Source organism: Gymnoscopelus microlampas (assembly GCF_963454915.1).
Source record: "Gymnoscopelus microlampas genome assembly, chromosome: 5".
Taxonomy (NCBI): domain Eukaryota; kingdom Metazoa; phylum Chordata; class Actinopteri; order Myctophiformes; family Myctophidae; genus Gymnoscopelus; species Gymnoscopelus microlampas.
In genome coordinates this window covers 47,533,357-47,559,155 of record NC_139942.1, presented here as the reverse complement: position 1 = coordinate 47,559,155, position 25,799 = coordinate 47,533,357, and the positions used below count along the sequence as shown (strand labels likewise).

The following is a 25,799-nucleotide window of genomic DNA, read 5'->3' as shown; positions in this document are numbered from 1 at the left end:
GCATTGCAGTGCGTTGTGAGCTTGTAGATTAGCTATTTTTTGAATAGACAAAAATAAAATGGCACAGTTTAAACTGTTCCTCATCTTGGTGGGGACCTCCTGGAACACCCATTTGGGATGCTGTCAATGCACTGAATGGGACATTATCACGTTTAATCAGACTATTGATTGCTCTAATCAAGAGATACTGACCTACCGACGGGGCTCAGTAGGTGTTTTGTATAAAGTATAGTTTTGGACCGCGTCGGAGGGGCGCCGTCTCAAGCGACCTTGAGCCACGAGAGGCACCACCGAGCGAGCGAGTTGCCGTGCTGAACATTGCGACGTTCGCTTGAGCCGACTCAGCGTCGTCCGAGTTATGTACCGATATGCACAGGAATCGTAAATCATGTTTTGGGGTGAGTGTTTGCCCCAACTTTCATCAACCCACAGAATAACGACAAAACACCTACTGAGCCCCGTCGGTAGGTCAGTATCTCTCACCTACCTAGACCAATCAACAGCCCGATTAAACGTGATAATGTCCCATTCAGTGCATTGACAGCAGGTCCCACTTCTAGAGTACCAAAGAAGCTGCAACTGACTGGAGTCTAGCCAGTATTCAACATGCATCTACGTACGTGTAACAAAACCGGTGATATTGATGTTTATAACAACCCATCTGTGTCATATTCAAAAATAGCAGATGTACAAGCTCACAGTGTTTCACTTTGTGAGCTTGTACATCTACTATTTTTGAAAGTGTTTGAATAATCTTGAGGGTGTGAGAACTAGAAAGGAATGTGTAGTATCGGCCTCAGGTCCTAATGGGTTAACTGACATCAGAGCACTCTGAAAAGATTCTCAGAGCATGCTTCTGAACTCACCCATATTCTATACCCACAAGCTTTGAGACGAAGCAGAAAAGTAATCATTCATGCGTATAAAATAATGTGATGTTTAATGTGCCTTTCCATATATGGTAATTTGCTCTAGTAGAAAGAGAAAGCACCATATATGGGAAAGCACACGTCATCAAGTATCTGTAGCTGTATATAAGTCAGCTAGAGGTTCAACTTCAGCCATCAGTATTGATAAAGGGAATTTTAGTAAATTCTTCCACCACCTTTAAGACATTAACCACTTAACTACACTAACATCATACGTCAATATCCGCTACCTTTACCACAATGTCATTAGTGTTCAACTATCTAAGGCAAGTCATTGCTGCCGGATCACTGGGACGATCGTTTTTCAAGCGAAGCGCCAGCTCCTTTGGGCCTTCTCTTAAACGGGGCGGTCTGGGGGAAGATGCCGACGAACTGCGTAAGAAATGCGAGCAGAACATGACCAGGCTGACCGATGAAAATCACGCTCTGGCCGAAACGATCCTGACCACGGAGCTGATGATGAAGGACATGGACAAACACACGCCGCAGCACGACCACTGGGAGCAGTACAGGAGGGAGCTGACCGTTGAGAATCACGTTTTGGCCAAAGAGCTCCTGTCTGCAAAGTCACTGATGAAGAAGATGGAGGAACAGAGGGAGGAGCACAACAAATGGGCGGAGTACAGAAGGCAGATGGGCTACCTCGATGCGCGGCAGAATAAACACATTCTAGACGACTAAGTGGGTTTCAAAGTGGAGGCCGTCATGGGGCCAATAAGAAAAGAAAAATGAAAAAAAAAACTAAATCAGACAAAAGTTATCTGGATTCCAATTTTCAGCATGTCATTAATGTCAACATTTTTCAAAATCCTTTAAAAATAGCAAAAGTAGACAATCTACAAGCTCACAACACATCACATTGTAGATCTGCTATTTTCATTGTATTTTCACACTGTGGGGGCCCAACAGGATATGGCTCTTTGGGTTGGGTAATCTGGCCATGCTGACCATGAGGTTTTGTGATGTTAGTTGATCAACACTCTGCTTTCGTTTCGTTTTGACACACTGCCATTCTTCCGGATTCAACAACGTAAGGCTCAATTTGCTCAATGTTGGTCATGTCAGACAATTATTTGAGTAACCCCAGTTTACCTGTACTCAATTCCGCCCATGTGCTCTAGAAGTGAGAGTTTGAATATACAGAGTATCAGCTTCCTCCCAAGGCTAACAGAAAGGCAGAAAGATGCTGTCACAATCACAAAGCACCTGTACAAGAAAGCACCTCGCTCAGCATAGCCAGTGACAATGTTGCAACACCCTAACCCTTTTATTTTTTGCATCTTCCGCTTTATTCAGATCATAGGAGAGACAGGAAACCGAGGGCAGAGAGAGAGAGAGGGGGGGGTGAGAAAGGCATTAGACCTGAGTTCAAATCTGATTCATGGCGTCATCATGTCTTCATGATACCACAAGTCCGATTCAAACCCAGGTCCCTGCAACTCAAAAGGACAATGTGATCTGGTTGAGCTACAAGGCACCCCCAATTTATGGCGTGGCTCTGTAGGAGGTAAGCCGCCTGAGAGTAGAAGAGCAATACCACCGCGCCTCAGCCAGAGCAAGGCCTGTCTGGTGTGTCACAGGAACGTGACAGTACAGCAGCGAAGGAGAGGACACTGGAGCAGCTCGGACATTTAAGCCTTTTTATTTTAAGGTGCTCGCAACAACAGGTGAACTGACTGTTATGAATGCCGTGGGCTGAGGAGGCATTTAAATACAGAACATTTGTTTAAGCATTATTGCGTGCCAAATGTCTTGTGCACTGTGCCGGTATAGGCCATGCATTTTGAAATATTCATGAGATATTTAACTTTAATTTCATAATAATGGAAGTCAATGGTATTCGGATCGGGCGAAGGCCGTGCCAAGATTTTGAGTCACAACACAAAACTGACTATGTCATAGATAAGTTGGCGTAATATGAAGTCTTTGTTTTTTGTTGTTTTTCCTGACTACGTTTTGACATTTTATAGCTGCTGCGCTGCAATGATTTGTTGGGGTACATCAGCTTAAGTGAAACCACTATGGAACCACCAGTCATGTGTTTCTAATTCACACACAGTACAACGTTCTTTCTGAGGTCATCCAACTTTTGGTGGATGTGTAACCATTGGGCATGTTTGTGGTGGAAAATTACCATAACATGCATACAGTATGTAACAACTCTAAGCAAATACAAGGTCATTCTTTCCCCCAGTGTTATTCCAACAAGTACTTTTTACAAATTGCATATTCCTGTGTGATCACTAGAGGCAGTACATACCACACTCAACTGTTATTTGTCCATCTAATAAGCTAATATGGCCATGAGTTCAAACATTTTTTTCAGTCTGTTGAGTGACTGACCAGCACTCAAGGTCTCAGGAAAAGAGGCAGAAATGGCTACCAACTTACCTCAGTCAGGAATGTGTGTAATAGGTGATGCAGAAGTGATGAGGAGGATCTCTAGTTCACAAGTCTCAAGTTGTGGATTTTTTTAGGCCTCACGTCTTCACAAATTACCCCCTTCCTTCCCTCACTGTAATATCTGACAATAACAATAACAACAAAATGGTGTGCCAAGGCACAAAGATGGCACAGACAACTTCAATTCCAGGTGTTCTTAGGGATTTTGCGACGTTCAACCATGCATTAGTATTGCAATATAATATTGCACTATACAAGAGGTTATGAATTATGTTTTAATTTAGGCCTACCTATGCCTATCACTACTTTGTGCACATTCATTTCCCAATGCAGAGGCAAATAGCCCTACTATACCCACACAATAATTATTTCAACCACTTTCAACCTGGTATCCATATTTTGGGCATGATTAGACCCTAATACACACAATACCACAATATTTAAAGGCAAAAATAATTTATTAGGGAATTCTGAATTTTAGTTTTCTTTCACATTTCAAAACACAGAACAGTATCAATTGCGTTTTGCCAACTTGCACCAGTTTCTTTTCGCCACAAGATGGAGTCAATGAGACTCCCTGCTGACCTCAGAGCAGATTGCCATACACATTTCCGAACCTAAATAAAACGCAGACAGTTATCTCAAACAGCCATAGTAAAATATAAATATCATAACAAAATAAGAATGATTGACCACATTTTAACATTAGCATTCGTTCATCCAAACTTAGTACGAGATTGTTCTCCTTCTTTAGGTGCGTGCGTGTGTGTGTGTGTGTGTGTGTGTGTGTGTGTGTGTGTGTGTGTGTGTGTGTGTGTGTGTGTGTGTGTGTGTGTGTGTGTGTGTGTGTATGTGTGTATGTGTATGTGTATGTGTGTATTCTGAAATTCAATTACATAAAGCAGTGGTTCTCAAACCTTTTTATTTGAAGGACCAGGACCCAATAACTCTTGAGATTGTACAAAATGGGGTCTATTTGGTTCCATTTGTACACTCTCAGAATTACAGACCTGTTAAGGGTCCATTAAGAACCCTCTCAAGCGACCCGATGAGGGTCCCTGGACCCCACTTTGAGAACCACTGAAATAAAGTAAATAAATATTAGTATTTAAGTCAAATGATCATAACCAAGCCTAGACAGGTGGCCTGCATAAAGACAATGACAGACATTTAAAATAGTAAATAACAGTAAACAGGACATTTAAATTAAAAAGACCACATAAAACAGTAACACACCACAGCAGACGATATGGGTCACTTAACCGTCAAATATGTGCAATTGTTAATTTTCATATCGCAGCAGGATAAAACATATTGAGCTTTTGCATGCACACAGTACAGTACTCATGTTAAGGGCTCACTGACACATATTAACCCATTAAGACCGGGAACGCATCTGTGTGTCATTTTAAGATTACTTTGGCTATTCAAAAATAGCAGATCTACAAGCTCATAGCGTGGCACTATGAGCTTGTAGATCTGCTATTTTTGGATAACTTGTGGAAAATGTTTGCAAATCTTTGAATATATATATTTTTAAAGCCAACATTTTTAACTCCGATCTGTGCTTCTGGGGGTCCCTGGAACAACATATTTTGAGATGGGGGTCCGCGGCTAAATACGTATTTTGGGGGTGGTCCTTGACATGGAAAAGTTTGAGAACGATTGATATAGCAACATACGTTTTATTTTTCCAAAAACTATTTTTACGATTTTTTAAAAATAAATAAAAATAGCAGTATTCTGCAATTTTTGAATAGCCAAAGAAATCTAAAAATGACACACAGATGCGTTCCCGGTCACAATGGGTTAATGTGTCAGACACCTTAGTGTCCTACATGTCCAAGAAGGTATCTTATTTGGGTTTCTCATCATTTGGATTCAAACGTTTCATAGTTACTGTAAACAGGATATGTCTGAACTCCAGAGCAGATTTTCTGGTGTTGATTAAAAAAGAAAAAAAAGAAACGTTCACCGTATAATAACAGGCATTAGCCAAAGAAGCGCTAAAACATTGGTTTGGTCACAGTCTTCAACGAACAACATAGCGAGACATTCCAAGAGCCATTCTGTTAACTCTTTTCGCCGATGTCCACTTCACATCAGTGTTGCATACAGTAATGTCTTGTCTGCGCGTTCAAGTCTTTCCTTGGACAGAGCTCGGACACTGAAGAGCGGTTTCAGTCGAGATCTTAAAATATGCTTTTGCTGCATGCTTACTAATTTAGTTCCTACAAATGATTAATAAGTGGGCTGGTGAAAGGCAACCCTCTAGTTTATTATGCATTCACATCAGAGGCCTTTTTAACCTCGGGACCAGTTGGTTAAATCTGTGCCCGGTATGTTTGGTCTCACTTGGCACTATTTTAAGTCAATAATAATTCTTGAAATCTAAGACGTAATCGCTCTTTTTTTTTTCAACTTTCCCAACGGTGTCACGGGGGTGTCCCTGCACTCGGTTGGCTGAATCCATGCCTGACGGTCATGTTTGGCGTTGGTCTCGTTTTTTAAATGCAGGCATTTAAAAATCGGAGACCTTATTGCTCTTTTTACTCGGCTATACTCGTCGTGGGGCGAGGTTGTCATTTGGAGATCCCCAAGCTGGTCTTCATGTACTCGTACACCACATAGCTGATGCTGACGGCGGGAATGACCTTGATGAAGTTGGGCAGGAAGCCCCTGTAGAGTCCAAAGAAACCGTCTTTCGCCACAATGTTCCTGACCACTCCACGCATCGACGACTGGTCTGAACTTACATCCAGAGAGGCTGGGGGGGACACACGTTTTATATTAACATAATATGACATTGCTGTCGGGGCAGAAATTTACGCCCTATGTGATCATACTACAGCGTGACACAAAAGCATCAAAAGTAGCGGATCTACAAGCGCGACGCTTTTCGAGATTGTAGATCTGCTACTTTTGCTTTTTTTTTTTCATTTGAATCCTGAAAAGTAACAGCTTTGGACATTGGTTTCCACCCGACAGAGATGATATAATAATGTACCAAAGGCATGTTACGAGATACTGGTTGATATCGTCGCTGTCGGTGTAATAAAAATAAGTCAAAAACGCCAAAAACACAATTAAATCGTTAACCACAATTATTTGTAATATGACAATTAATCGTCAAGAACAATTTCATGATGGTGACACTGACTACTAGGGATGGGACGACGATAATCGTTATTATCGTTTATCGTGATAAAAAAACGCTCACAATAATCGTATCGCAGAGATTTTAAGTTATCGTGAAATCGTCCTCCATCATACACTAGGATGAATTATTTGTTGAGCTGCAAATTCAGTACAACTTCCAAAAATAGCAGATCTACAAGCTCACAACGCGTCGCAACGCGTTGTGAGCTTGTAGATCGGCTAATTTTGGCAAGCGTTCCCTCCAGAATAGGGATGCTGGGGGTTCAAGTGGTTCACAAAAGTGGCATTTTAAGTTTTAAGCATATTTTGATTATCGCAATAATATCGTTAATCGCAATAAGTTAGCACTGATGGGCCTAGTGATGGTACTTACCCTGCGCCTGCATGCGTGTGCGTATGAGAGCCAGTGGGTAGCTGGCCAGCTGGCCACAGGTGCTGGACATGGTACCGCAGCCCAGCAGCACCACCACTCCAGGGTTGGCCGTGTCCGTGGCGTAGCGCGACAGCCAAGCGTTCTTCAGCAGCTGAGGCACCGTAACCATAAAGAATACCAACATCAGGGCGTTGTTGTCACACAATCCAACAATTAAAAATATACTGCCTGGAGGGGAAAGGAACTGGTGGGAATAACGTGTTCCTTCAGCACGCAATGTCCTACCGGGGAAACTACCCCCCCTGTCAGGTGATAAGAAGCGGCCCGCTAACTCAGTTCGGGGCTTTCCCCAGGCTGGCAGAGGGAGAGTGGCGGCCCGGATTACAAGCTTAGGCAAATTGGCACCAGGTGAAAAACGGGTCACAAAATCGTGGGATAAAATGTATAGAAAAAAAAAATGTATAAAAAAGAATCTTACATATATATTAGTATATGTATATATCAGTGGTTCTCAAAGTGGAGTTCAGGTAGCCTGGTAAACCATCCCGGTCGCATGAATTCACATTATCATGTTCTGTTCTGTTCTAGTTCTTGTTATTCCTAGTGTTCTCAACATAATCCTTTGTGCTTCCTAGTGTGTTCCCGGTTTTGGCAATTAAATCATCTTGCACTTGACCTGCTCTGCACCTGTGCCGTCTGTGTTTGGGTCCAAACACAGATACCACACACACACATACACACATACCTCGTAAACAGCCAGGTCTATTCCAGCGTAGGGGATGATACCTATCAGGTTTGGAACGTAGCCCTTATAGAAGGCCTTGACCCCTTCTCTCTTCATGATGTTTTTGGCACAGTCAAATATTCCTTTGTACTGGCCAGTTTTTCTCAGGGTCAGCCTGGTCTTCAATACCTGAACAGACAAAGCACACAGAGGGGGAAAGAGAGTCACGGTTTGTAGTCCTAAAACCCCAGAAATGCAGATTCTGACAAGGATTTTCAATTGGAACAGAGAGGTTTGTTGCCATTCGAGGATTTCCTCACAAAAACACAAAAACTCAAGTCAAATTGTGAACACAGGACTTTTACTTGTAACAGAGTATTTGTATTTTATGGTATTGCTGCTTTTTCATCAGAGTACTTCTGCCTCCACTGGTGGGTGTGTCTGGTAGCTGAAAAACTGCAGGTTCAGGCTGAGTTGAATGAGAAGTTCTGAACAGTCCAATCTCCAGCGACTTGCTTCCTTCAGCGAGTAGGACAGCTCCACGATGGATGTTAAGAGATATACCCACAGTTGGCCATAAATCACCTGGGATTGTAATGCCCATTGGGCCTAGTCCCAAAACGCACCGTGGTGGACTGCAGTATAGCGTGTTCGCTACTGGGCACCGGATCTCAGCGGGGGCGATAGAGGGATGTACCTTTATAGGGTTATTATGAGCTGTTCAGATTGATGACTAGTTTAGTATGGAATTAGAACGTCTCTAGACTCTTTCTGACCTGGTGTAATACGAATATCCCTGGCTGGACAGTGACACTTCTGTCAGAACTTTTCTTCTGGACTCCATCTGTCTGAACTCTTGCACTGTGCAATCAATCCTCTAGGTTCAAAAAGGTTCCATAAACACACATGACATCATGCCAATGCGGTGCCCGGATTAAGGTGGTTTTAGTATCAGATATCGGGTACATTCATTACATTTATGGTATTCCTATTTAGTGTATTTCCTATTTAATATTTGATAGGAAATACACTAAATAGGAGATTCATATTTATTGTATTCAGATCAATAAGAGATAGATCAATGTCAATTGAGCAGTCACTTGTTTGCCAGTTCAAGTTAGTCCAACCGCCCCAGAGTAACTATTGCACTAAGTGCATCACTTTCCTCAAATTCTCTCATTCAAAAATGAGTGGTGTTGTGTTGTATATTAATCGCAGCAGTAGGTATTTAAAACAAAAATATAATATATCGGTATTAAGCGTATGATAACCATTGCTACCCATTCATAGCCAATATAATAACAGAAAAAAATATAGCTTAATCATATGATTTCCTTTTGGTAAAATATTATACAATACTCCCACATTTCCCATTTTCACATTGGGTTTTACAATCTGGTCAAAGATTGCATTGACTTTTTTTTACTTTAAATGCCAAAAACTGGAATGAACAAGTTCAAAGCTGAAAATAAAGCTCAGTCTGCTCCCTGCCTTCTAACTGGCTATGTATGCATCCTGTGCATGTTATGAGCGCACCTGGACGATTATGCAGTCATTTTGTCGATTGCAATGTTGTGAATTGCAACGTTTAACTGTGCATTATTGTGCAAATGAACTGGCAGCAGGAATGGAGAAAATGTATGTGAACGAAGTTAACGAACAGACCGTGGCCCCATTCCACATTAGTTTAGCTCTCCTCGACCACGTTGTAATGAATCATAATCGCTGTATTCCAACTAAGTAGCGTGCAGATCTCGACCAATACAAGGTACGCGTTTGGTTTCGAGACACGGCCACACGTCGTTCAACTAATAGAGACACGAGAAACTGATATTTTTGTTGCTCACACAGCAGGTCAGGATAGTCTAACGGTAGCTAATCACTTAACCTTGCTCGCTCGCATCTGACAGACATCCCTGTAGCAATCTATAAGGGGCTTCATTAGCCATTGACGGACATCTCCGTCAATGGCTTGACTTTTACTGCTCCATTCACTTCACTTATTACTTTAAAATCCTGTATCTCGGCTCCTGTGTTTTACTATGTATTTTTGGCGAAACATGCTATTTTCAACTGGGTATAACAAGAGAACGGGGGGTCACGATGACATTTTTGTTTTTTTCACGGAAGCACAGTGAAACCCTCCGTGATTAGCAACCATCAGGGGATCGATCATACTGGAGATAAATATTCTGTGGTTCTTGAAACATTTGTCACAATCAATGCTTAAAAATGCTGGCAGAAGCTACCTGCCAGCATTAGAAAGCCCTTGGCAGTGAATGTGTTAAAAATGTGTTCAAAATGAATGTGGTAAAAATATGTACAGTATTATTTTCTGCAAATCCATTTAATTAGTCAAGAAATCTCCTAAAATGGACTGTTCTTGTACTTGTGAGAGGTGCTTACCTCCATGTGGTAGATGGACTGTATGTGTGTATGGTGAGAGGTGCTTACCTCCGTGTGGTAGATGGACTGTACTTGTGTATGGTGAGAGGTGCTTACCTCCATGTGGGAGATGGACTGTAGTATGTGTGTATGGTGAGAGGTGCTTACCTCCATGTGATAGATGGACTGTACTTGTGTATGATGAGAGGTGCTTACCTCCATGTGGTAGATACGATAATACTTTATTGTCAGTTCACACTGAAATTTGTCTTGCGACCCAGCAGCCATGTATGCAACAATAAACAGTACACACATTTGACATGACACAAGAAAAACAAAACAAAATACATACATAAAGACATACAAATACAAGAGCAATGTCCACCTCTCAGCCTACCCCTGGCCTATAACTCCTGATTAAGCCTCAGTGTCGTCTGATGGACAAAGGACCTCTTCAGTTTGACCTTATTGTATGTAGGAACACTGTATCTCCTTCCTGAAGGCAGCAACCTATATTCTCCATACAAAGCATGTAGATGGACTGTACTTGTGTATGGTGAGAGAGGTGCTTACCTCCATGTGGTAGATGGACTGTACTAGTGTATGGTGAGAGGTGCTTACCTCCATGGGGTAGATGGACTGTACTTGTGTATGGTGAGAGGTGCTTACCTCCATGGGGTAGATGGACTGTACTTGTGTATGGTGAGAGAGGTGCTTACCTCCATGTGGTAGATGGACTGTACTTGTGTATGGTGAGAGGTGCTTACCTCCATGTGGTAGATGGACTGTACTAGTGTATGGTGAGAGGTGCTTACCTCCATGTGGTAGATGGACTGTACTAGTGTATGGTGAGAGGTGCTTACCTCCATGTGGTAGATGGACTGTACTTGTGTATGGTGAGAGGTGCTTACCTCCATGTGGTAGATGGACTGTACTAGTGTATGGTGAGAGGTGCTTACCTCCATGTGGTAGATGGACTGTACTCGTGTATGCTGAGAGGTGCTTACCTCCATGTGGTAGATGGACTGTACGTGTGTGTATGGTGAGAGGTGCTTACCTCCATGGGGTAGATGCAGGTCTGTGCTGTGGCTCCAGCCAGAGATCCAGCCATAAACCTCTTGTGTGTCTCCACTACCTGGCCCTCCGTTGTCAGCAGCTTCTTGTACTGCAAACACATTTTATTTTATTTTATTTTTGAATAAAGAAATTCAAAATAATGCAATATACATGTGTAAAAAAAATGCTGAAAAGTTTGATAACTACTACTGATATACGGGATAGTGAATTTCAGTATCCGAAACTTCACTTTAAAGTTACATTTAAGAAAGTTTAATTATTATGACAACAGCGAAGGTTTTTATGTTACATTGTCCGTCTGTAATGTTCTCAGGATCTCAGCTCTGCTTCTCTCTGTCCGTGTGTGACATGCAGTTAAGCTGTAGCTCCGCCTCAGCCGCTCTGCAAGCCCACAACTGATGCAATGCGTTGTGGGCTTGTAGGTCAGCTGTGTTCCCTGCGCACGGTTGTACACCGAAGCAAAAACAGGCACTAGGCAGTGATGGGTCACAACGAGAGAGATCCCCAATATATATTACTCTCCTCTTATCAAAAAACCCGAACATGAACCTAAATTAAAGCCATAACCCTTAACTAATATAGTTGATTTCAGCATTTTGTTTAGCCTGTTATTATAGCATTTGTATGTGTGCACGTGGGTGTTTATTATTGTACAACTATAAAGTATTTTGTAAAATGTTATATTATATCAAACATTCGAATATATTTGAATATTAAAAATATTAAAGCATTCGAAATTCAAATGGGATTACAGAGGAGAACTGACAGCCCTAATACGGGACTGCGTATACGAGGAGGACTAGGGGGCACAGTACTTGTTCATAGGCAAAAAATTTGATTGCCGTCTCTGGAGCAATCTTGAATATGTTGATGCCGTTGCCTCTCCACAGCGATCTTAAGCCTCCTTCTCTGATCATCTTTCTGTAGCCTGACAGCATGTTGATCTTGGTGTTAACCTGCAACCCATCAGACCCATGATTAGTCCTTTTATATGTCATTGCTGTGGGGCAGAAACCTCTTTATCTCCATATTTCAACTTTTTGAGTTTTTTTTCACGTAAAATGAACGCCCTACATGATCATACTACAGCAATTTGAATCCTGAAAAGTAACAGTTTTGGACATGAGGTTTCCACCCGACAGGCGATTTCTAAAATATAATAGTAGTAGTAATACAAAAAAACAATAACAATAACAATGATAATAATAATAAACTCTTGACACAAGTCAAATAATTGTACCTTTGATAATATATTAATCCATTAAGACCTGAGGCCGCTTCTAAACATTTTCTAAATCCTAACAGTTTAAAAAAATGTTCACGATTTTTCAAAAATAGCAGATCTACAAGCTCATAGCGCGGCACTCGGTGCCGCGCTATGAGCTTGTATATCTGCTATTTTTGAATAGCCAAAGACATTTAAAGTGACACAGATGCGTTCCAGGTATCAATGGGTTAAATCATAATAACAAATAAAACAATTGCAAAGATAAAATACAAGTAGTGTACAGTTTTATGCTGCAATAGAGAGTTGTGCGGTTGGTGTCTGAATGACAGACATTACATACAAAACCAAGCTGACATTCCTGGAACTGTGCCATGGATACTGGGCAGTTGTTGTTGTTTATGTGACTAGCATGCAGAATGCTTAAGTGAACAAGTGTGCACTTTCAGCAATAAACACAACTCATATTGCGCCGACTTTGCATTACACATTAATTTGCAAGATTTATTACTATCATTATTATATATTAAGTATTACATTGCCAATATTTTTGTTTTAATACAAATTGGTTTGAACTAGCTTTTCTATATAGCTTTAGTTTACCAAACCATATTTCCCCTGAGGATTGCTTTGCTGTTCAACTACTTCCACTTTTGGTAGTGGATTGGAAGGTTGCAAAACTATGCTTTCAACAAAGCTTCCTCAACACTCTGTGCGTGCGTGCATGCGTGCGTGCAGGTGCGTCCGTGTCTGTGTGTGTGTGTGTGTGTGTGTGTGTGTGTGTGTGTGTGTGTGTGTGTGTGTGTGTACATGCGTAGTGTACCAGGTGCAGTAACTGGCCAATAAAGCAGAACTACATTCAGAATATGGAAAGAAAAAACATTTAAGAAAACGTTTGGGCCTCTCAAGAAGCACAATTGCAAGAATGTGTTGCAGTCAGACCTCCTCATTGACACCCAGTTTGAGAGTTTTTTTAATGGTAAATGCATGATACCCACTTCAGTCTAGAAGAAGATACTGTAGATCTTTAAAGTGATTTGGTAGAACCTAGGTAGGGTTGTACAGCTGCCTATGCCAACTGGGAGCCTAGGTTCCCGGTTTGATCCCCGATTCCTCCTGTGTTCCAAGTGTCCTCGAGCAAGACACTGAACTCCCTAACTCAGTGGTCGGCAACATGTGGACCATCAGCGATAATATCTGACCCGCAAATTAAATCATTTACAATATCTGACTGTCCTACGTGTAGGCTATAATGTCCAAATGGTGAATCTACCCCCACCTGAAGAAAGCTTTTATTAATGACTGCTTAGCAATACACTGTTGCTCTCCATATCTAAGAGGAGACGATGAGCTCCAGTTCTATGAAAGGGCTCATTTATCTCTGCTCATAAAGGAGTATGCCTGCCTGAGGCCAAGCTTACTTGCCGACCCCCGTCCTAACTGCTCCAGATGAGGAAGCTGCTGCTTTGCAATTGCACGGTTGCCTCCGCGCAACCATCGCATTCACTCACCAACAGTGAATGTGTGTGAATGGGAGAATCTAAATGTAAAATTTTAAACAGCTTTGGATAAAAAAGTGATGTTGACCGGATGTTATGCCAGAGAGAGCTATACAGGACCCATACCCCAGAAAGTGTACAACCTTTAGGTTTAAATGAGGATTTTGACATGAGTGTTGTACTATAAGTAAATCACAATAGATGACTTTATGCCTGAAGCTAGCTATATAAAAACTAATAATAAAATCTGATTTTGCACAGGTTTGAGTGTGCGGAGGCTCCCTTTAATTAAAGAGCTTTGGATAAAATTATCCATTATCTATGCGTCAGATTTTATCCGTTATAAAACTTTATGCATTAGCACACGTTTTTATTATTACTTGCATGCTGAGCTGGTGTTTACTTACTTATTTCCAGCAGCCCATGTGCTGTTTTCTGGCTGTTCTGGACAAAAGTTAAGTCAAATCATGCTAGGGAGAGATGACAAGAGGAAGCGCAATCATTTGAATCTTCTACAGAGCGCCTCATACAGTATTAGTCACTCAAAACGCATAGGATCTGTGCATTTGCCAGGTTTAGCAAGTAAACACCCGCAAACTATAACACTGTGTGACATCTATTTTCAAGTGCGAGACGAGCAAGAACACAATGAGCTAGATGCATACAGTATAAAGTACATAATAACAATGTTTTGAAATTGTGTTCAACTCCTCTGCATTTAGACATCAGATAAATGTGTTCATATCAAGCTAGTGTAAAGCACGATCACACTGGTCCAAATGTCAGACTGATCACATCCCCCACCCAGATTCGGCACAAAAATGGGGTTGAATTCATTCTACTATTATGCCACCAAAATGTGGAAAGCCCTACCAACTCCCATCAAAAAGTGTGACTCCCTACCCTCTTTCAAAACCGCTATAAAGGAGCACCCGTCTGCAATTTGCAACTGTACCTAGACAAGCTTGCCAAAAGAAAAGACCCCCCCCCCCCCACTGTTTTTCTGTAAATATACTTTTACTGCTCCTAGTATTGATGATTTCTGGTATAGTATTGTATGTCTTGATGAATTGAATACATAGAACCACAATGGAAACAAGCTGTCAGGGCGTTTTGTGTTATCCTTTTAACATTATTGTATAACTGTACCTCTGTAACCGTACAACAGTACTAGTCTACCCACAGTGTTGCATGCTTCAGGTGAGCTACATCCAGGTTATTGTGGGACGGTGCAGGACGTGGAGGTTTTATTTTTTGACCTGCAATTCTTAAATTGAACGAATTGAACCATTGAACCAAAATAAGAATGTAGAGACCAATCTAGGCCTCTACATTCTTATCACAGTCTCTGAAAACACTATGAATTTAACATCTGATGAATTGGCACACTTATTTTGCTTGAACTGGTTTCTGTGAGTTTACTTGCATGCTGAGGGTAAAAATGCGAAAGTTTGAGTTGAATGTGACTCTTTTTTGGCTGTTGAAAATTAAGCCAAATCATGCTAGGGAGAGATTAAAAAAAGGAAGTGCCATCATTTAAACTAAAGTATATCCTTTACAGTATAAATACACATGTGATCTCTCTACCAACTTCTTTGAACAGCTTCACGTCCTCCTCCGCCCCAACCGCCTCCTTCCACCTCGATTCCCGCTCTTCCTCCTTCTGTATGTGTTTCTCTAGGAACCCATGGGTGGCAGTGATGGAGCAGACCGCTCCCCAAGTAGAGCAACGGTGGCCGCCAGCTCCCGAGACTATGCCCCCACCCCACCCTGAGTCTCATCACCCTGAGTCTCGCCCCACCTTGGGCTCCTCATTCCGTTTCACATTCATCTCATTACGTTTCAATAAAAAGGTTAAACTTAAGTAGAGGTGTGGTCCTCTTGCTAGTGAAGTCACACTGTGATAGCTATGATGAATTGTAGGATGAGTTGCGTGAACAGAGCTGAGTGCAGCTGCTCTGAGCAGAGCATGAGTGCGTTTATGGACATAATCTCATGTTGTGTGATTAGAGAACAACGGAAGGCTGCATCCCTGTGTCTAAAAACACAAAAAGAAAAGATAGAACCCCCTCTCCAATCCAATTGGACAATCATTAAGCCTGATTAATACTGTATGAGCCAAGCTGTGGCTCATAGTTCATAGTAAGGGTGCAACAGTTAATTGAACTCATTCTTTTAATCAGTTAATTCAATTCATAGATCAGCTATTTTCGCTACTTTTGACACTATTGTCTGACTTCTCAATTATTCAATTAATCAAGAAGGTGATAGTTGCAGCCCTAGCTCCAATAGTATCTAGTACAGAGCTATGAGCCATGAATGAACCATGGCTTGGCTCACACACATTTTAAATGAGGCTTTAGCGTTTAGCATCAATGGCTTCTATCACAACCCAAGGTTCTGCTAATGAGGATACACACACCTGCATGAAGACTTTCAACCTGTCCAGAGGTGCGGTGCCGGTGCGGGACACGGCCCCCGCCACCGCCCCGGCAACGAGCTGTCTCCACCAGCCTCCTGTCTTCTTCTCCTCGTCTGTGAACTCATCTGGGATGGCAAGACTGTCCCCTACGTCCACCACCACCTGGTGAGGGTTGAAGCACATTCACTCTTTACTTACACACACGATCAGTCTCAAGTACGCATACGCACTCTACCGGTGGTTCTCAAGCGGGGGTCCGGGGACCCCCAGGGCAGGGGGACTTTGAGGCGGTTCCAGGGGGTCCCCAGCAAAATGAGGAACAGTTGAACGTATTTTAACCCTATATTTTATACTCCGGCTGTTCAAAAATGGCCGATCTACAAGCTCACAATGCGTTGCATGTTTTATTCACAAAAGCTGATTACGTTTCTTCACTTCAGTTATAAACAAAATTGCTATTATTGAAAAGAGGGAAGCAGCATGGAAATGTAAACCAAGCTCACGTATAGGCTACTTTCAAAGGCTGCTTGGTCGGTGCTTTTGAAATCCAGACATACTACAATCCAGACATACTAGTGCAGTACAGACTAAAACTTATGCTTTAACCCATTAAGACCTGAGGCTGATTCTAAAAAAGGTATTCTAAATCAGTTTTAGAAGACATAGGTTCTCTGAAAAACCTATGTTGCTATATATCGTTGCTGTCGGGCAAAAACCTCTCATCTCATTTTACGTGTTTTCATAAATTAATGCTTTACTTGATCATACTACAGCGTCACACAAAAGCATCAAAGGTAGCAGATGTTTTGAGCTTGTATATCTGCTACTTTTGCTGCTTTTGAATTTGAATGTTTAAAAAAAACAGTTTTGGACATGTGAGGTTTCCACCCGACAGAGACGATATATAGCTAAAAAACAGAGTCTCCTTTGTGTCTCCTACCGGAACCGCTGCCTACCGGTGCACTGGTCATCAAATTATTGGTGTAGGAATGCGACAAAAACTAAAAAATATCCACGAATTCAAGTCTCCATGGGGTGTCTAATCGATAGAAAAAAAGTATTTTTTTGGGTGAACTATCCCTTTAAGCTGCTTCAGATAAACTATGGTCACATTTCTCATTGTTTGTTTTTTTGATTCCCAGAAGGTCACAGTGGGTAGCTGTTATAAAGGGTCATAGCACAGTGATTATAATAATCAACACATTAACAACTTCCAACCTGGTATCCCTATTTTGGGAATGCCACTATAGCTGACAAAGTGCACAGATTTGCACAAACTTACAAAAGAAATAGTGAAAATATCAGATCTACAAGCAGTAACACATAAATAAATATAGGGCTGAAGTGGTTACCCTGGAGGAAAATGCTGTTACTGTGACTATAACTACATCAGTAAATGTATTGATGATGATGATCAGAGTCTCCAAGACCTGTGCCAACCAGAAACTGGTTGATCCTGTAAGTGTGAGGGCTCGGGTGACATAACAGCCCTCAGAACAGTGAGCGAACCTGACCTGACCCATGATGCCATCAGGGGTGCAATGCATGCGCACGCACAGAAAATATATAAAGACACTTCCTGGTCATTAAGGACACAAGGTGTTAACGTGCTGTGGTGCGGTGAGAACCCAAACTAAGGACAGCCAGGCAAGGGAGTGTTCAAAAAAGCAATAATTAATACAGGAGACAGGTGACCCTGAACATCTCAGACAAACTAAAACAGGTGACACAAGACAATGACAGAACATACATAGAAATACAAGACCTAGACAGTACAATCAATGACACAAAATAAATGGTAAATGGTGTATTTATATAGCACTTTTATCCAAAGCGCTTTACATAGATTGTGCATTACACTCACCCATTCACACACAGATGGCGGAGGAAACCATGCAAGGCACCAACCTGCTCATCAGGAGCAATTAGGGGTTCAGTGTCTAGCTAAAGGACACTTCGACACTAACTCTGGGGGAGCCCGGGATCGAACTGGGAACCACATGGTGCCCATCCGGCCACTCTACCAGCCACTCTACCCCTGAGCCTGTGACTATAAGAAGTGTGACCTCTAGTAAAGCGGGTTTGGGTTGGTAGCACTATGGAATGATACCGGTCAGAGAACATTTTATCTGGAGAGACAGCCATACTCCTTTTTTGAACAGATAAACAAGAGCTCTTTCATAAAACAGGAGCTCTTTGATTGTTCAAGGTCTCTTCGGAGAGAAACAGTGTATTGTTTAAGGCGTGTGAAACGCAGTTGGGTGTTTTTTTTTAAACAAGAGAGCTTTTTCATCCAAAAGTCTAAATAGGAAGGATGACAGTGAAAACAGATAATATATGTCGGCCTGGGTCAGTCAGATATTGTAAATAATTGACAAAACTAATATGCCGGGCCAAATAATAGTATTGCTGGTGGGCTAGTTCTGGCCCACGGGCTGTCTGTTGCCTGAGCTAGATCCTGTAAGCCAGTGGTTCCCAAACCTTTTAGCTCAAGACCCAAAAGGGAAATTTGATACTCCCCAGGACCCAAACTAGTGAAAATAGCAGATGTACAAGCTCACAACCTGTCGCTTTGCGCCATGTTGTGAGCTGCTATTTTCACTACTTCTTTAAAATAAATATTTGATTTGAACTTTTTTTTTCTGAAAATCTTTTGAAACAATATAACTTTTTATGTACGGATATTTTTTTCGCAACCCATAAAAATGGTTCCACGACCCACACATGGGCCCGACCCACTTTTTGGGAAACAGTGCTGTAAGCCAAGGTCCAGTATAGCTCAATGGCTATGGATATGAACTGAGCCAGGCACGAGGGGAAAGGGAAAGTTTCATTAGCCAAGAGCATTTGCATTTCAAATGTGCTTGTTTTATGCATAAGGCTTTTTGCATGAGCTTGGCCCACCTCCTTTAAATGAATTCATTACTCAGAGAGCTGACACTGCATTGGCACCAGGGCCAATTCTACGTACAGGGGCCAGTGAGTGAGGTAATATAGGAATAGGCGCACAGCATTTGGACAAAATGCGCTGTCACTAAGTAAACATTACTGTATCCCACTTTTAAGACCCTGAAACAGTGGCTCAATTAAGCTTATTTCTGGTTATTTCTTAAACTGACATCTGACACTAAAATTCTGATTTGGGGATTTTAGACCTTTTAAGTACCTACGGAAACCCTGTTTAAAGGTGCTGTTTGAACTCCACACTGCCTAATAGCAGTAATATATCTTTTGTTCATTGAAGTTGCTTCCTATTTCATACTTTTAGCCGGTTCTGAAGCCCTTCCCCCACTGTTTTATTATTTTTTTTTTTTTCGTGGAAACTGAGCCACGCGGTTGCCCCAGTTTGCTTCATCACCACTAAAATCATCCCAGTACCCAAGAAACCCACAATAGCCTTTCTGATTACCACTCGATTGTGCTCAAGCCAGACTTGTTGCCACAATGGACCCCTACCAGTTTGCATACGGCTCAAACAGGCGGAGCAGCCGACAAGCTGGTTTGCAGACAACAACCTGCTGCTCAACATAAATAAATCCAAGAAGCTCCTCATTGACATTAGGAGAGCCCATGCTGAACGCTCAACTCAATTAGTGTCTGTTCACGTGAAGTTACAAGTGAACTGGCAAGTGTCACTGGTAACAAATGATAACCAATTGCCTGTTCACTTGTAACTTCACGGGAAAGGACACTATTTAATGGGATTGTATGTTTGTTGGTCTAGTTCTCGCCCTGAGGAAGACGTGGTCAAAACATGTTTTTATAAAATAAACTTTGTTTTAAACTTTACATCCTCTACTCCACATTTGTGGGTGCTCAGCCCCCTTTCCTCTGTGTTCATTTCACATCACAGACGACCTCAGCTGGTCACTCAACACCAGTGAAGAAACACCAACAGCGCCTTCACTTCCTTCGATGCATGAAGAAGGCAAAACCCCCCCCCCCATCCTCACCATTATTCTCCATAGAGAACCATCATAATAGAGTGCCCTCAGCAGCTCCACCTCTGACCGAGATCCTGCGACGGGTAGTGTGAACAGTAAACCACAGGATGCTCCCTACCGCCGGTCATGGACATCTATCAATCCCACTGCATAAGCAGGGGCCCCCAGCATCGTGGAAGTCCCCTCCTACCCTTCCTGCAGAGCGTTCACCCTTCTGCCTTCTACGAAAGGAGGAAACCCACTAGTCCATATTCCACAATACCCTGCAACAATTTCGCCAACCCCCCCTCGCCATGTACAGCACCACTTTGTTTTTCAACGCATCTATGTCATCTATGTCATTTTTGATTTTAGCCTATAACCATTATTTGTATACTTTGGCTATTCAAAAATAGCAGATCTACAAGCTCATAGTGCATGCCGTGCTACAAGCTTGTAGATCTGCTAACATTTGTGCAAATCGGTGTATACATGTATAATTTTTAAACAACATTTTTAACTCAAATCTTTGCTTCTGGGGAGGTCCCTGGAACAACATATTTTGATGGGGTCGGCGGCCAAAAACATAATTTTGGGGTGTCCTTCACAAGAAGTATCCTACTGTAAACTTCAGGTTACTATATTAAATTACGATATGAATATTATGGTTATGCTATTGTGCGTTATTTTGTGTTTGTGTCACTATGGCCCATGTTCCAATAGCCTACGGCTATTAGGCCTATAAAATGTTTGCATGTGCGCACAAACGTTTGTAGGCATAAATCACTTCCAAGGATAGTGGGGGTTGCAAGTCTTTGGCAGCATTATTTTGGGTGGTGGGGGCTGAAAGGTTTGGGAACCTATGAGTTAACCTAATAAATGCCTAATAAAGGTTCAAGATGGCCTGTCAGTGCATTCCACTTGCTTACTCTTTTTTACACGTGTGTCCCTGTCCCTCACCGTGGAGTGTTTCCAGTAGCGTATGATCTCCTCCAGATTGTGCGCCGGGTTGAACAGGAAGTGTTCCCTCCACTCATTCCAGTCCACCATCATGGTTCCATCAATGTCCATACTGAGAAGACAGAGAGGAACACGTCGTCGTCAGCTATGGGCTGATGTTTAACACACTCTAGCCATAATTGGAGCAGAAAGAAGATGTCAAACCTCTGTAAGATCTTCAGGGCGTCCTCTCTAGATATGTCCATACCCAGCTCCGAAAGGGACTGCTGGATCTCAGAGGCATCAATGCGTCCTGCGGGGATGTGGGAGACACACAGTCATGTTGCACTATGAACAGTCAATTGTCTTGTCAATATATATACCGTGATAAAGAGAACATACACTCGGGGACTAGAACTAGAGTAGAGATGTACCGGATGTACCGATACCACTTTTTTCCTTTGCGATACCGATTCAGATACCCATAACTTGTAGTATCGGTCGATACCGAGTACCGATCCGACAGTGTGTAATAAAAAATATATATATCTAGGACAGTGGTTCTCAAAGTGGGGTCCAGGGACTCTCAGGGTTCGTTGAGAGGGCTCCAAATGGACCCTTACAGGTCTGTAACTCTGAGAGTGTACAAATGTGTACACTCTCAGAGTTATGGGGGTTCTTGAAATGAAAATATTTGAGAACCACTGATCTAGGAATAAATACAGTAGTGCAACATCAACTGAAGCATTCAAAATACAAAGTAATTGATTACAGTAAATGACATATCATGTGATACATTGTGTGGTATGGGAATGGCATAGACTGGCATACTCATCGACACCAGCATTTTAGGCAGTATCGGCAGCTTTTTCCGGTACTGGTATCGGAAACAACTCCAGAACTGAGCCTTACCGTCGTTGTTTTTATCCAGACTCTTAAACGTCAGTTGCAGCTTCTTCTCGTGCTCTTTCAGATATCTGGTGAACTCGCTGAAGTCAAGGCACCCATCTTTGTTTTTATCACCAAATGATACAATTTTCTGTGGAGAAATACATGACCTGGTTAGTGCAGCTGTTCCATTGAGAGTTGGGAGGGAGGGAGGAGGGTCTGAGTGAAAATCCCCAGGAAGTGTCTGTGTGGTAGCCTATTATCTGTTCCACATCACTGTGCTAAGTCGTGACCTGTTAATATTACTGACTTTCACTAGCCCTCACATCCTGCACACACACACACACACACACACACACACACGTGTGTGCGCACGCACACACACACACACACACACACACACACACACACACACACACACACACACACACACACACACAGGCGCACACACACACACACACACACACACGCACGCACGCACACACACCCTTTTTGAAAAAGTGATAGTCAGCTTTTAGAACTGAATCCACTTTGTTAGAACAATCATTAACCTCACACAGGAGTCACCAATCAGCCAGATGCACACATTGAAGCCTCTCAAACTATATATATATATATATATATATATATATATATATATATATATATATATATATATATATATATATATATATATAGCCTATGTATTTTTTTCAATCAATACTGTTTTGGCAATAGTAACCCCTTTACCCATCATTACTGGGGAACGTAATGCAGCAGTTACTTAGTAATAATAGTCTCTACTGCACAACACAATTAGACCCACACACACACGCACGCACGCATGCACGCACGCACACACGAAAGATGTTGATGTGCAATTTTGCAGACAGAAAACAACAACCTCCTGAACCCTGATCCAGTCAGTGATCCCTGACTGAACCCCGTATTGAGCTGTGTTGATGGTGTCGGGTAACAGGTCACATTGCACAACAACATATACTGTAGCGACCCCCGCAAAAGACCCGGGCCGTAAAACTTGCTCCCCCCAAGGGAGCTATAGCTCTCTTGGCGGTGCCTGTTATCTGCTGCCAGGTCTGCCGAGCTGGAGACGGCCGCGGGTTCGATTCCAGCTCGGCGCGTGATGAAATGTTACATTGGTGTCAGAAGTGGGATATTATGTGTTTAAATTACCTGTGCAGCACCCTGGCGGAATATACCCATTGCAGTGAGGCCAGCCCTCAGCTCAGCCACATCGATCTTCCCATCTCTATTGGCGTCCAGCTTCTCGAACAGGTCCTGGTAGAACCTGCTCTCACTGCCACTACTGCTGCCGGCGTCCCAGGAGGACTGGGAGCACCGGGCGTTGGATAGCAACAACGTCCGTAGGGTCGCATGCATTGTGATGTGGCAGAGCCAAGCCAAGCAAGAGATACAAGAACGCTCGCCCCGAAACACGCTCGCCCCCGGGCCAAATCCGGCGTCCTCGGAACGGTCGCCACCAGGTATTCCAAAACGTAACCTCAGTGAAACTATGCCTAAAAACTAACCTTATTCCTAAACGTAACCTCGGTAAAGCTATGCCTAAACCTACCCTTATTCCTAACCGTAACCTCAGTAAAACGAACACAAGAGTACAAGAACCGCTGGGGGGCTAGCGGTACCGCGAAAACAATAGGGGCGACTGTGTTTTGGGGCGAGTGTTCCAGTTACCGCAGGCAAGCCAAAGCAAGACGAGTCAGGAGGAGGCGTCCTGCTGCTGCGGATGCCTTGGATAGCCGGGGTTTTAAAGCTATTAATCCATCAATAGGAAACGATCGCACGCGTGGAAGTAATCGATATGCACGCCTGAGCCCTTTGCGGCCAATGTGCGTGTGTTGGCTTCACGCTGCAATCATTAATCGAAAGGAATTCGAACACCGGCTGGGCTGAGGGTGCATCGAGGACACAGGGCTACAGTACTACTGCCAGTGTGATGCCAGATTTGGGGAGAGAAATAAGCAACCAGGTTTATGAAAAGAAATCCCAAAAGAAGTGACTGGGCCACATGAGCACTTTTTACCCCATGTCCATCGGATATTTGAAAACAAGCTTGTAGATCTGCTATTTTCCCAAAAATATTGGGGGGGAAATTAGATTTTTATTTTGTTTTATTCTATTTTTAACATTACACAAATCTAGCTGGTACGAGGTCCCTGGCACATTTTTTTATGGATGGTCGGTGAACAAAATACATATTATTTTGGGGGGTTTCCCCAAAAAATATGAAAACATGAAACTACACTTTAGAAACAAGCACCAAAAAAACGCAATCCGCAAACTTTTCACAATGGCTTTCTTTTTTTTTATCCTATTAGCTGACCTTGTATTGAACTGTACTTTCATGTGCTTTTTTTCTGCAAACTTCTAATAAAGTATTCAATCAAATATATATCAATCAATCAAAACTACCAATATTTACAAGCAACTTTAAAGAAAAACAAGCACATAAAATTCCCTTATAATAAGCAGACATGGCAACGTTGACTGCTGCTGCTGTTGCTGCTGCAGTCGAAGGCGGGGCGAAACCAGACGTACCTACTACAGTAGACGACGTCGCCTCGGCGAAAAAAGAACAGATCTACAAGCTAACGACAAGTCAAGATGCGAAGCGTCGTTAGGTTTGTAGATCTGTTATTTTTGGCCTCGCGACACCGTCGTACTTGGGAGTACAAATAACGCGATACGACGAAATGTAGCCGAGTTCTGTGGCATTCATAGGTCAAGCAGCAGGAAAGGCTGTATTAATAAACGATGTATAACAGCTCGACACTTAATAAATGTCAACCGTTTTATCTGTGTTGTCCCTTTAATGACTTTATGGTATGTACGTGTGCCAGTATTATTATCTTGAGGAAATCGTCATCACCCGGCAGCACAAATAACCTTTCACTTTGTGACATATGGTGTTATGTTTCTCCATCCAAGGGGAAGGGATTTTTATTATCAGTAGAGGACGCTGTTTCACCGCACAGCACGCGCCACACGACAAATAATGGATGGAAATAAACGGATACTCGCTCTAAGGCAGAGTGGGCACTACTAAGACAGAACAGAGTGGGCACTATAAGGCAGAGTGGGCACTAAAGGAAGAGTGGGCACTAAGGCAGGGTGGGCACTAAGACAGAGTGGGCACTAAAGGCAGAGTGGCACTACTAAGACAGAACAGAGTGGGCACTATAAGGCAGAGTGGGCACTAAAGGCAGAGTGGGCACTATGGCAGAGTGGGCACTAAGGCAGGGTGGGCACTATTAAGACAGAGTGGGCACTAAAGGAAGAGTGGGCACTAAGGCAGGGTGGGCACTAAGACAGAGTGGGCACTAAGACAGAAAGGGTATTGAGGCAGAGTGGGTACTAAGACTGTTTTTTGGCAAAATTGGCTATTTTGTCCAAAATAAAAATAAAAGGTCTTAACTTAAGTAATGTAAAGTAAAACATGATGTGATTGCGAACATGCACAGTACACCAGGCCAAAGGGGGAGGTAAACCCCCCCCCCCCCCCCCCCCCCCCCCCCCACATGACTTTTTTATCCTTTTAGACCAAGTGTATGACTGTACTCCTGCTATTTGCATTTCTGTCTAATAAAGTATTAATCAATCAATCAAAATCCAACTAGCTATGTTATGTGCAACGAACGAGTAGGCTATTTATGACAGGGAAGGCACTAGGCAGATTTGTGATATATATCCACATTCCACACACACACACACATGTATATTGTGTGTGTGTGTGTGTGTGTGTGTGTGTGTGTGTGTGTGTGTGTGTGTGTGTGTGTGTGTGTGTGTGTGTGTGTGTGTGTGTGTGTGTGTGTGTGTGTGTGCGCCTGCATGCGTG

The 25,799-nt window shown here is 42.6% G+C and overlaps 1 protein-coding gene across 1 annotated transcript; it reads right to left on the bottom strand.

Annotated features, from left to right (window-relative positions):
* Positions 1 to 5,057: 5,057 nt before the first annotated feature.
* Positions 5,058 to 23,852, bottom strand: LOC311044797 (mitochondrial adenyl nucleotide antiporter SLC25A24-like). Its single transcript, XM_084056605.1, has 10 exons — positions 23,120 to 23,852; positions 21,971 to 22,097; positions 21,284 to 21,371; positions 21,080 to 21,191; positions 16,197 to 16,358; positions 11,866 to 12,006; positions 11,031 to 11,138; positions 7,610 to 7,777; positions 6,865 to 7,015; positions 5,058 to 6,099 (listed from the first exon to the last, which is right to left on the bottom strand). The coding sequence occupies exons 1-10, from the start codon at positions 23,324 to 23,326 to the stop codon at positions 5,915 to 5,917; spliced, it is 1,449 nt and encodes a 482-aa protein (XP_083912731.1). The 5' UTR covers positions 23,327 to 23,852; the 3' UTR covers positions 5,058 to 5,914.
* Between the last annotated feature and the right edge of the window lie 1,947 nt (positions 23,853 to 25,799).